General features: G+C 34.5%; 1 protein-coding gene across 2 annotated transcripts in view; it reads right to left on the bottom strand.

Moving 5' to 3' along the window:
* Positions 1-8,678: 8,678 nt before the first annotated feature.
* LOC129257055 (uncharacterized) overlaps positions 8,679-14,122 on the bottom strand; it is a 56,677-nt gene continuing 51,233 nt past the window's right edge. For both annotated transcript variants that reach the window (XM_054895284.2, XM_064097336.1), the window contains exons 58-61: positions 13,908-14,109; positions 13,016-13,120; positions 12,298-12,441; positions 8,679-11,816 (exon numbers count right to left, since the gene is read on the bottom strand). In XM_054895284.2, coding sequence (XP_054751259.2) covers positions 11,503-11,816; positions 12,298-12,441; positions 13,016-13,120; positions 13,908-14,109 — 765 coding nt within the window. In that variant the 3' untranslated portion in view covers positions 8,679-11,502. The remainder of the gene's footprint in view (positions 11,817-12,297; positions 12,442-13,015; positions 13,121-13,907; positions 14,110-14,122) is intronic.

The raw sequence follows: 14,122 nt of genomic DNA, 5'->3' as shown, positions 1-14,122 counted from the left end.
CGTGTATTTTAGTGTCCGAAAGTCCACACACACATGCAGCTTCAACACAGGGAACAGTCGTTTTCACGAGCGTAATATTGCAAAAATCCGGGTATATCTATTTAACTATTAATAATCTCACACGAGATTGATAATAGTGTGAAAATGTTATCAAATTCCATTAATTTGATGTAAATATTATTACAATTAATTCACTATTTACGTCTCGCTGTTCATTTGAAATTATCCATGTTCACAACTCTTGCTACTATGGCAAACGGTCCGAAACCACCCATATTTTCGAGACACTTGCATCTTTGTTTTCCCACTGAAATATCCGTAAAGGTAAAAAAGGTCGAGATTGATTGTCATCTCAATGCTAAATAGATTACCTACATGTTGATGTATAATATTCTATGACTGTATGATGGTTACATCTCATTTTTCTCCCAAACTTTGAGATTGAGCAGGCAGAACATGGCATATTTCTGTGTACAACGTCACGTGACTAACGTATGAGTTTCCGTTCCTAGACCCTGTTCATTTGGAACAATTAATACAATCCAAACAAAATTAACTAACACATTTAATGTTGAAAGTAACAACGTTCTTGTACTATAAAGTTTTGTTTACTGATATAGTATAGCTACATTTTGAGAGGGCAAATATTTAGTAGTATCGAGTCCGGAATCGATTTTGATCGTCTGCTACGTAAACCAAATGAACGAACATGACCGAAACTACCATTATGTAGATGGAAAATAAGAAAGTTATGACACTTCAAAGTTTCGCTTATTTTTCACAAAACACTGATATGCACAAGTCAGTGACATGCAAATGAGACAGTTGATGATGTCTTTCCCTCACTGTTTCTTTTGGTTTTTATTGTTTGAATTATACCATTTTTTTTTTTACATATTTGACAATAAGGACCAACTTGACTGAAAAATATAGGATTAAACAATGCTAATTTTACATGTTCAGGGAGGAATTAATCGTTGTTTCACTTCAATGAGGAGAAAATTAGAATATATCATATTTAATATAATTAAATACAAAAGAAAATATAGTGAACGGATGATGCCATCATCAGTCTCCACATTTGCATACCTCCCTGAGCCCCGTTTTATTACACAGAGTTATACGATTGATCCAATCAGTCATAACTCTATAGACATCCATTAATTTCATAATATTTTCTACAGGAAAAAAATGCAAAATCTCCTTAGTAAACAAAAATAATCACACTGCATCTTTAACAGAATGATGAATGTATGAATATACATCATATCTAGAAAATATTTTGAAAAATTTGCATTTTAAATGCTGACGTTGCTGGCCGTCCATGTGATTGATTGGATCAATCGCAATTCCTTGTCAGACGGGCCCTGGTACATATATAATTGTTTTGTGAAATATAGCAAAACTTTAAATGTCATATAACTTTCTTATTTTACATCCGGCGATTTTGATGAAATTTTCATTGTTAAGCTTGTTGGATTTTGGAGTGGACTTGTGCTTTGAAAATTTACTCGGCCCTCGATCTCGGCATACCAAGCGCATGGGGTGTGCCGTGTTTATTTTACCGTCTTTTCGAATGTCTTTTATTCATTTTAACCAGTGTTCTTTAGTTCGGTTTACTTTGTAAAATAAGATGATAAACAATACAAGAGAAATGAACTTTAAGGTGCCATACCATTACACTTTCCCCGTTTTCTTTTTTTCCCTTCTTCCTTCTAATTCCTGACCCTCTCTAAACTATTGAAAATTACAATGATTCAGAGTGCTCTTAACCGAAATTTTACTTTTGGGTAACTATATATATATGTATATATATATATATAATAATCAAACTAAATGAAGAATAGTCAAAGAATGCTCAAATATTCCACTTTAACTAGTTTCGTCTTTAATTCTACAGAAAGTCTGAAGAATAGGGGGGGATTCATATTCTTCCAATATATTCATATTGGAAGAATATGAATATATTGATTCATATTGATTGATTATATTGAATATATTGAATATATTGATTCATATTCTTCCAATATTCATATTGGTCCTATTCTTCAGACTTTCTGAAGAATTAAAGACGAAACTAGTTAAAGTGGAATATTTGAGCATTCGTTGACTATTCTTCATTTAGTTTGATTATTATTTTCTTTCCGTGACGGGGGACATACTTCGTTATTTCATCGTATATATAGAGAGGGAGAGAGAGGGAGAGGGGGGGGGGGGGGTGATACAGTTGTGTCCCGATCTCTCCTGCATGATGGTCCTATATGCGATGTCTGTTTATTAGTATAGCCCTCATTAAGGGTGTTTGCACAAATGAGATAGTCGATGATGTCACTTAATTACTCACTATTTCTTTTGTTTTTATTGTTTGAATTATACAATATTTCATTTTTTACAAATTTGACAATAAGGACCAACTTGACTAAACCATATAGTATTAAACAGTGCTAATTCCACATGTTCAGGGAGGAATTAATAGTTTTTTCACTTTGCAATGAGGAGAAAATTAAAATATTTCCTATTTCATATAATAAAATACAAAAGAAATAGCTAGTGAGTGGATGACTTCCATTGACGAGTGGATACCCCGGTGGATACCATGCGCGACCGTGGGGTCTCGATCGAAAAGCACCCTAAACAAGCTAGTAATTTCCATATTCTGAAAATGCACCCCATAACAAGTATTGGCGTATGAAACCCTACCTATAACAAGTATTGGAAACAAAACGATATCCTTGGTAACAATTCTCTGAATTGAACTAAACCCCTTAACACAAGTACATTTAAATTGTTATGTCACGGACTTTGGTCGTTCGTTTCATATACTTGTACCTACATCACTGGCTTTAGTACGGCCCACCTCCCACACCTCGCGCAAATCAGGCTCTAAATAAACACGTAGTGTTGACTGTTGGGGCAAAAAGTACATCCTTTATACATTTTAGTCTTTTTTATACCCTCGCAAATTTGAACCTAAACACGTAGCTTTCCTAGCGAAATAGATACACTCCTTTCACTATTTTAGTGTTTTTGACACCCATAATTATTACGTTACGTACGTAAAGTGCCCTATTTTGAAAAAGACATCCGTTTACGTGTTTTTTGGGTCGCGCACGGTATCCACTCGTCAATAATTAATGAAAGTGCCCCCCCCCCCCCCGGAGTAACAAGAGTTCTCATTTTGTAGCAGTTTACTTGAATTGGATGACCTACTGCATTGTTCTATGATTTTTATATATTATACGGGATATTATATGTAGATATAATTTCTTTGCGGTCAAAAGTTGGCTATTTTTTTTTGGGGGGGGGGGGGGGCGTGGCATACGTGAGTGATTACACGTACTGTTCCTACAGGAAAAGACGAAGAAAGATAAATGAGATCGAAAAGGAAAATGAAATGAAGAAAACTAAGAGAAGGAAAAATAAAAGAAGGAAAAAATTAGCCATTAGATAAAAAAAACTTTCAGATCACCGTATCAAAATTATAATTCCACTCGCGCTTAAAGATATGAGCGTTTTCTTTTGTGAATAATTTATTCAATAGCTGTTTTCAAAGTCAGTACTGCTGCTATATTGAATCGTGTAATACAGGCGAGACTGCCAGAGGCATTCCACTTGTTTAATATCTTTATTATAACTGACGAGTCTTGTTGTATCACATAGTCATAGGCGGATCCAGGGGGGGGGGGGCGAGGGGCCCGGGCCCTATTGGCGGAGCAAAACAAAAATTTATAAAAAGGGGGAAAGAAAGAAAAAAAAAAGAAGGGGAAAGAAAGGAGGAAAAAGAAGAGGAAAAATAAGAGGGAGACGAGTGAATAAAAATAAGGTCAGGGGAAGATTAGCTTGGAAAATTATTTTTTTTAATTAAATTTTCGCTCGCGCATAGCCTGTTGATGAGATACACATCTTGCTCAATAGGCTGATATGTAGCTTAAAATATCAAGTTTTGAAGTCAATATACAAAACATATTTCAGCTCGGATATCGAGCTTTCATTATTTTCTTTGATTTACAAATTGATTTTTTTAAGTGCTCTTTAAAATGTCCGTTTTATGTTGTGAATACCATTTGCAGCTTTTTGCGCTGTGCGCTCGCATTATTTGATTTACCAAGTAGGCTTACATATATTGTCTTTGTTTATTCCATAAGATTCTTTATATCAAACTAATCCCCCTTTTATGACAGTTTATCAAAAATTTCGTCTCGCGATTTGCGCTCGCATTGATTTTTACAAATATATCAACTCATGAATCCTATGCATGATTACAAAAGTGCTTAATGATCCAGTTTTCAGGCCTCAATGTCAACAAATTTCACTCACTCATTAGGCTTATTACATTAATAAATATGATAAAATGTTCATGAATTCCTAATAACTAAATTGCCCCTTTTTCATAAAGGAATATCGACAAGTTTCAGACCGCGCTTAGGGAGAGGAATAGGAAGATAGTCATAATTTTCATATGATGTCAAAATGTCCTTATATAGGCTTTGAATGTCCAGGTCCTAGCCCTAGGTCAAAATAATAATAAAGATATCAGCTCGCACTTCGCACTTGCATCATTTTAGGTGCTATCCACATCCACTTCACAATTTCCCCACAAGGTGCTAAAGATAGTGCTTAAATTCACCCTTTTCATACCGGAATATGAAATATTTTCCTGATAAAAAATTATGATAAAAAATTAAATGTATTCAGAATGCCCAGATTCTGTCTAACTCTAAAACACGCGCACAAATGTTTATTGAAATACGCAGCTTGATCTATATTCAAAACGTGCTAAAATTATCCAGTTTCAGATCAGAATATCAAAAATTTTCTGCTCGCGCTTTGCACTCGCACTATTAATGTAGGAAGATACCAAATTACGCATCCTTTTTCATGATTTACAAAACATGAATAGAGTGTCCCATTTTTATGTCTGAAATCTCTTTTTTTTTCTGCTCGCGCTCGCATGAATTGTTTGTTTATTTACCTATACCGTTAATGATTACAAAAAGTGCTTGGAATGTCAATTTTTTAGGTCGGAATGTCAACAATTTTCAGCTCGGGCTTCGCGCTCGCATTATTCATGGTTGAAATATGTATCGTCTTAATAGCTAAATGCAAAACATCCTTAACATGCGATATCCCTTTTCGATCAAGCCAGAACCCATATTAAAGATTTCTGCTCGCGCTTCGCGCTCGCAGTAATTATCTAGTTACATACACATCTTGTTCAGGTTAACAAACATTGCCCAGAATGTTCAATTTTCAGGACAAAATACATGGAATTCCAAAAATGTTTAACTCGCGCTTCGCGCTCGCACTATTTAAATAGGGCTTATGAGAATATTACACTTTTATGTTGTTTTATAAGAATAAAGCTGAGAAATGACTGTTAGGACATGGGCATTTTGCCTCCCCCTCCCCCCAAGTTTTCACAACCAAGAAAAAAAAGAGAAAAGGAAAGGGATAAGGGTGAAATATAGGCCTATTATTTTCCAAGTGTTATGTAAAAATCTATCACAAACTTTGATTTTTGTAATAAAAATGTCGAAATTTTTGCTCGCTCGCAACTTCTTATTAGTTTTACGCGATACGCCGTATTGAGCCACCTCAAAAATTTTTGGCTCATTACGCCACTGGGACAACTCCTTCAAAGAAACAAACAAAAATCAACTTTGAGCGGCCGATCGGGGAAAATATAGGTGAAAAAGTTTTTGGGCCCCCCTATTGGCGGAAGCTGGATTCGCCCCTGCATAGTTACCATGGTAACAGTGTTTCTTAGCCAATCAAATCAAGGAATTTGCTACACAGCAAATGTTGATGAATCGTTCCCATGATCAATGGCGGAAATCTCTCTCCAGGGGCTGGAAAATTTGACAAGCAAAAAAAATATCACCCAAAAAGTTAGGTCATCTCGTCCAAAATACATATTTTATTTCGATTTTGAATGATGCATTTCTTTCCATCATAAAAGACCAAAAATAGTAGGGGGGACATTTGATATTGTGTCCCTCCTACTATTTTGGGTAGGGGAAAAGCATCCCCCTGGGATTTCCGCCCATGCCCATGATTATAATGGGGGCTATAAAATGATCATAAAAAGGTGAATTGGACATGAAGAGATAGTGGTACAAGAGTCAGCTATGAAAAGTAATTTGGGGATGCTTGAAATTTTCCCGGAAATTGTGCCCATGCCCCCACCTCCTCCCTGGGATCCCAGACTCTATAAAGTAAAATACACACCAAGTAATTTGAAAAGAGATTCTGGGAGGTTACTAGAGGTCAGGTAGACTATGGCATGATACCCTTCCCAGCTGATTGAGCCCCCTAAATAATATTGTTGTTTGCAATTTCAGTAGAGTTGCAAGCTGCCTAAATATGAATTTTCAGACAGTACAATTTATGAATATCCATGCCAGGAAGGCTTAATGGTTAAGAATAGTCAGCATCTCCTATCTAGAAACCAAATGTTCTCAATACCTTAAGATAATAAACAAAATCATTAAAAACAAGCTCTGGAAAAGAATGTAATAATGAATGTGATCCATTATCATTTCATGAGTTACACATATCAATCAAGTATGAACAAATGATAGACAGATACAATATTGTATGCTCAAGGTGTGCATTTTAATCATTCAACTGTTCTAAACAATAGGAATTTATACAAATAAATATCTATTCTTCATTCAAGGCATTCTTGCTTTCAGTCTAAAAATAGGTCAATATTACATACACGCATGCCAAAAAAAAATTACTTAAGAATGTTATGGTTTATCATCTTGTGATGGAAAAGAAAACAATTTTTTATAAAATATAAATAAGCAAAGATGCATCACAAATGAATCAGTCATCAAAACCACACACTATTCATAAGCATAAATCTCACACAAGGCAAGGCTACCACAGATCCATTTTTATGTGGCTAAAAATAAGAAAAAATACTATAATTGATTGGAATGTTATAAAAGATTGTTCTGAAATTGGCAAGCAGCTTTACAAATTAAAATCCATTCTTGAAGAATCTTATAAAAATGATGAAATCAAGTTGTCAAAATTTTTTAAAATGATGCATTATAATATTGATACGAGAATGGGATCTAACTTTTTACAATCTGTATGGACACACACACTAACACAAAGATTAGTGGATGCATGTCATTATAAACCTTCCATGGGTTCAGTATTGTAAAAATAAGGTTTTATGATTTCAAATAGTTCTCAAATCATGACCAGAGACTCCTAATCTCATGCTTTCAGTGGGAGATTTTGTTGTTGAATCAATTTTCTGGCATTCGTTCACTCTGGCATCATATGCCTTGTGCTTTATTGACAATCGGAATACCTGTAAGAATCAGTATTATTTGGCCACTTGTATGACTACGACATATATTTATACACACTTCCCTTCCATGTTTGCGATCCAATAGTAATAAAATAATGTCTATGTAATGTTAAACATATACATACAATCATATATGATAATTATAGTATTTATATTTATAAAATATATAGGCCTATCATACATACTGCTTATCATGAACCCTCAAGATAAAAAAAAGGTCAGATTGGCATAGATTAGAGTTTACTACACTTTTTCTGTGGTCACTGGGAGCAATTGAGTCACTTTTTCTTTAAGCAATCACCATAAAATGCTTGAATTCCTGATACTTTGGTAGCTTAGAAAAAATCTTTGTCCAATATCTTACTTTAACACACAAATTACTTTTAATGGTTTTGTTTCAAACAGTATTCACTACACTGTACCAGTTTTCATTTCATAAATTGTGTGAAAATTAATGTCAAATTATTTGAGTATAATTGATTATTCACATCAAGGCTTATGGGGTAAAAATGGAAATTGCATATACATTTAACTTCAAGCACAATTTAAGATTCAATCCAATCTAAAAAACCATATCATAAAAAGCTTTTGCTTTAAATTGTCACACATTCATAAACCTGATATATTTCAAACATGCAAAAATGTAAGCAGAATTTACAAAGACCATAAGATTTTTACTGTACACGATGTATCAACAAATCACATATCTTGATGATATTACAAGCTTTTTGATCAAAACTATTTTAAAGAACCAATTCATACAAATATATCAACTATTTCAAATCTTTCATTTAATTATTTTGATGCTATACATACATACACATTTCTTTGAAATGCAAATTAATTCTTATATCCAGCAAATACAATATCATAATACCCTATCAAATATTCATATAAAATTTACATTATAATATCATCATTTCAGGAATTTAAACTATACAGCTAATTGAATTTTGAATACATTAACTTGATTAGGTTTTATATCACAGATAGAAATCTAACATTGATTGTAAATCATCTGAACTGTTACATAAAACAGAACTGTATATTGTAGCAGTTGTACATACAATGTGTACCAAAAAGTAATGCAATTTTCGAGAGCTAATACTAAAAAATAATAGAATATCATTTTTTGGATTTACCTATTTAAGAAATAGCAACTTTCCAGTATTTTTATTAATTCCCTACTTGTACGTCTTACATCATTTATGACTCAACTAATTGATGCTTAAGACATCAGATACTCAGATACAAATCCTGGTAAATTCGAATAATTCTTTCATATTAGCCCTTTAAAAATAGATGACCTTTATTCTGATATACACTGTATAATATAATAAATATTGTAAAATTTACTACTTTGATATAGCTAATAAAGCTTAGTATATTATATTGGATGGCTCAGAATGGAATACCAGACATATTCCAAGAGTTTGGGCAAATGTTCCACAAATCGCAGATGAGTGGAATATTGCCCCTAACAAGTGGAATATTTCTGGTATTTCATGAAAAAAAAGCCATCCAATATAATTATTATCCATCCGGATGTTAGCTCAGCCTTATTGCCCGCTATACATTTCCACGCATTTTCTCATTGACTTTCCTGAGCGGGCAATAAATTGGGTCCGTGGATAAACAATTGGAAACTAATTGACCGACCATTTGATCACAGTCATAAGCAAGCAATAATGTATTAAAGTTGCCCTGCTCAGATGTCTGATACGGTTAATAATAATATGTATTCAGCATATAAAATATTGTATATGAGGTAAAGAAAATGCAGCTTGTCTATGGAATGTTCATATCATATGCTAAAATGACACTTGTATGATTTTTGGCTCCAAGTTGTTTACGACTACCGTGTGAGTAAAAAAGATTTGACACCTCACAAATCCCTTATAATGATCATTATATATGACTGGAAAGAGTATCTTCTCCCAAATAATTTGATACCATATATTCATGTTGCATGTCTTCAAGCTTGGATAATTAGTAGGTATTCTTTGCAGTGATGTAAATTTTGACTTGCGCCAAAGTAAGGCATGACTCCAATTAATGAATCCAGATGCCAATGTCATATTCCCACAAAGGTTGCATTAAAATCCTTTGCAAAACACCTTTTCAATAATAAACATTAAACTTGTTTAATAAACACTGTTTAGTATGAACTGTCAAATTAATTTCATTGAAAAATGGGGGTTTGCAAATATGTTTACTAATTCATGGAGGATTATAACACCATTGGCCTCTGGATTCATTTATTGCAGCCATGCCTTACTTTGGCACAAATCAAACTTTACATCACAGCAAAAAATACCTCTTGACTATCCAAGCATTACCACATACCACATAAATATGGTATCAAATTATTTGGGAAAAGATACTCCTTCAGGTCATATATAATACTTATCTGCTCATGAAATATTTTCTCTTTAATTGGGGATTTGTGATGTGTCAATTTTTTTTTACTTAAACGGTAGTATGCGCATTGAACTGTGCCACGTAGTTCCATGTCATGAAGTATGCGGGCGAGTGTGGAACAATGCTTGAATTGTTGTGCCAAAATTTTTTACTTTAAAAAAATTTGCCACAACAAATGTCAGGGACGATTGTCGTGAACTATTCATGAACTGTGTGCAACTTTGCCAGGCCAAGTCGGGCCAATGCGGACAATGGCACGAGCGGCACATATTTCACGACAAGTTCATGACAACCCCACGACAAGGTCACAACTACTTCATACTTATTATTATAGTAAGCCTTTCTTGAATATGACATGAAATAGTCCGGACTCCAGCAAAAATCATTGACACACTTCGTGCCCTAGCTGCATTGTCACGAATCGGCACGGTCGAATTGTGCCAATTCCAATGTGGAAACCGAAATTTGTCCAAGTGTAAAAGCAGCATTAGTTAAGCCAGTCAAACCCGTACATAAAGACAGTAAGAAGAAAACAAAGAAGGGAATACTACTGGCCCTTATGGCCAGGTGGTCTGATGTGGAGGTATCCATTTAAAATTGAATGAAGCAAAAATGTTATGCTCTTTATAGCTAGGTGATAAGTATTCAAGTTTACCATGTAATCCTTCAATGGTCAAATAAAATCTCATTCAAACTTGAAAGAGTCATGGAAACAGTAAAGATCCAACATACCATAACAAAAATTAAATTCTCCTTGTAACTACTTGCAATTTTCATTAATAAACTTACATTTCAGCGATTATTTCTGACCCTGTATGAAAAGCTGTAGCTACCATTCCACATAAAGCAGAATCTCAAGTCTATTTACCATGAACTTAATCCTTTTTCACTTGATGTCTGGATGCACTGAGATTACTTGTCTTTTACAAGACAAAGCACTTCATAATACAGGCTATTTAATTTTTTTCATAATATGGATGAAAAAGATCAAAACAAATCGATTTATTGAGGATGTATGACCCAACATTCATATTGCATCAATTCACCTATGAACAGTGCCTGGGATCAATGCTTTTCATGTTCTGGGGTCGTTAAAAAAAATTTAAGTATGACTAAAGTTCGTGCTTAAATTTTGAGTTGCGTATGTTATAAGATGCATCCTGGCATTGGAAAGCTCATGCTCTGAGGATGTGCGCTATTGCATATTATTCAATGAGACCATGTGTAAAATATCGTGGGTGCAGTACTAAATCATGACTTAAATTCAAACTTAAAAAACTCATTGTAAAACAATCCCCTGTTCTTAGATTATCAAAGATGAATTAGGAATCACCATGTACTTGTTTGTCTTTACACTTGCAGAGTACAACTATTGCACATTTGACATTACTCTAACTCCCATGGAAACCTTGTCTGTGATGGGCTGCTAAGCCCCATTACCATGGTAGTTGCCATAATGGCAAAGTTACAATAGTAACTCTTTATGAAACCGGCCGCAGGTGTCGACGTTGTTCAAGGTCTGATGTCGACTTTGATTGTCAGATGAATACGGTCTCAATCAAATGTCAACACTTTCATTCAAAGTGCTGTGTCTGCTCTGTCAAGACTTATCAAATCCCCCCTACTGGTTCTTCTTCAGACTAAGATTGTTACAGATGAATTAAGCCGCATTTTGTCCAAGCACATCTTTACATCAGCAGGGTAATGACTGGTGTCTATACTGATCACCTTTGATACTCCATCTTCAACTCTTAAATTGTCACAGATGAATTGGGTCTGACCTTACCCTTGCCAGTCTTCACATTGGCAGAATAAGGTCTTGTGTCAATACTTATTAAATTCTTTTCCTCAGGTTCTGGCTTCTGCTTTTTCTTCAGGACAAAGTGTCTCAGCTGAGGACTGACTATAGATGGGGTCCTTGGTTTCGCAGCTCCCAACCCAAACCTAGCATCACCTATTGTGCCAGATGCTTGACTTGATCCGGGTCCTCCATTCCATGCAGAACCTTGTTTCTTGTGAAGACCTCCAGGTGTTGGTGGGCGTGGACTCTCCTGTGATGCATTATCTATAGTTGATTGGAGTATAAGGTCCATGGATTAATATATTATGATATATTAAAACAATAAAAAGCTGGTATCATATAGAAATCTTATCTACAACAACTTATTCTTCTTGCAGGACCTTTTCTTGACAAGGAACCATAGGTATGAAACAGATTGCTTCATACCTATGAGGAGGCAAAAAGAAGAGAAATTTTGGAGTTTGGAAGGGGAACGTAAAGTGACTGAGCAGGGTAAGACTAGGGAGAAGGTTCTCTTTCTATGGTGGACATCTTTTTGATGATAAAAAAGCATGAAACAATCTTATTTTGCTGCATTCTACATTCTTTCTTTTCTAATAGATGTCAATTATGATATGCTCATCAATTGAAGATTTTTTTTTACTATCAATATTTCCCATCAGAGTCCAAATTTATTCATCTGAAAAGAATTTGAGCAGACACCAGACACCAAAGATTGTTGATGGTATATATATCCTTTTCTTACCTGAAAAACTGGCTGATTCCGACAAGGTTAGACTAGTAAAATTAGATGGGTTAGATCTTAGCATGTTGATAATACCAGAGTCAAGGGCAGAGATAAATGCAGATCGATCTGTTACAGCAAAGCAACCCTTCCATCCCAAGTAACCTAGCATAAAACAATGACCAAAGAATATGAACATAATTTCATACATAATTAAAGGGATAGATTATACACCATGCTAAAATATGATGTGACATCTGTGAGACACACAGGTGGGGTGAATGAACGGCAGAAAGGGGGAGATGTAGACCAAGATGTAAAATTATGCCTTTACTGAAAGAAGACATGATTTTTGTATGAGTAAGAGGAAGACAGATGAAAAAAAGGGAAAGAGCATGATCTGATGATATACCTTCAGTCTGTTAAACCAGGCTAAGACCATTGGCAGAGCACAAAGAACAAGACATAAAATTGTGTTGGATATTATTCAAAACACATATCCAATAGATGGTACTCAAAAAGGCTTAATCACACAGCTTTTGAAATGTAAATCACACACATCACAAAACAAATCCAGATGGTCTTTGGATATCAGTATAGTGATTTCTGTATTTCTTTTTCTACTAGAAAATCACAAAATACCAAATCAAGACAATATAGCTAAAGAAATAAGAAAACAAATCTGAAATTATAGGAATATCAGAATTTTAATGGGACAGAAAAGGAAGGAAAAACATACCTTCTGGGTGGATAACAATTACTGTCGGGACAGCCATGACACCAAATAACTCTGGAACATGATCACTGATAGCTGATAAAGCATCTGAGCTCTTCTTCTCAGTAGCTAAACAGAAGGTCAAGATTTAGAAACAAAGCATATGGATGAATCTGTCTTGTGTAAACGTGTAAAAATCATCAGAATCAATTAGTATTCTTCTCTAATGATAAATGCTTGTGCCTAACAATGTCAAAACACGGAATAACTTATAGAAATGATAAAAACTACCAATTGCATGATTTGGGCCACTTTGTTTCATATAAAAGATGATAAACACTTTATATGACTGCTGTGTATAACATACTGACACAAATATCAGTTGTGTCTTCATTCCTCCCTCTAATATTTTAACTATTTTACACCCCTAATACGATCCAAATGCAAACAAACTCTTACACTTAAAATCAAGTGAGGATATTCTTTATGAAGCTATTCAGAAAGTAACAAACTTTTCAATACAAGTACCTGTTGTCTCTGGATTTTTTTTTTCACTAAGTATGACTGTATCTCCTTTATAATTTCACTTAAATCCTGGCATTTCATACACTTTGTACTGAAAATGTGTTCATGGTAAATATGTTATACCAACAACCATACTTTATTCATTTTGAAGTCATGTGTATCTGAAACACCTTTAAGGATTAATGTTAGTCAACATAATACTACTGTATAACATACCAAACTGTACTATAATCTACGAACTGTACTAGTAAACGACCAGTACTAAGTGATATATTAGCAACCTAAGATATGTCCAAATTAATATTACTGTATGAACTACCAAACCGTACGAGTGAATGGTCAGTATTGAGTAACCCAAGTCATGTCCAATGAATATTACTGTATGACTTACCAAACTGCACTAGTGAATGGCCAGTGTTGAGTGATCTGTTAGCAACCATCTTGGTTCCATCTGCTTCAATCTCTGAGCAGCAGCAGCAATGTTGAAGGGATCCATCCTTCTTCCATCCCCGACCAGTAAGGAGTCTGTTCATGGTATCACGATGGGTGTCAGTATCCTCTGCACTCTCACAACACATACCAATACACACCAGCTGTGAATAAGGA

The sequence above is a fragment of the Lytechinus pictus genome, chromosome 3 (genome assembly GCF_037042905.1).
Source record: "Lytechinus pictus isolate F3 Inbred chromosome 3, Lp3.0, whole genome shotgun sequence".
NCBI lineage: Eukaryota > Metazoa > Echinodermata > Echinoidea > Temnopleuroida > Toxopneustidae > Lytechinus > Lytechinus pictus.
This window is presented reverse-complemented; position numbering and strand designations above follow the sequence as displayed.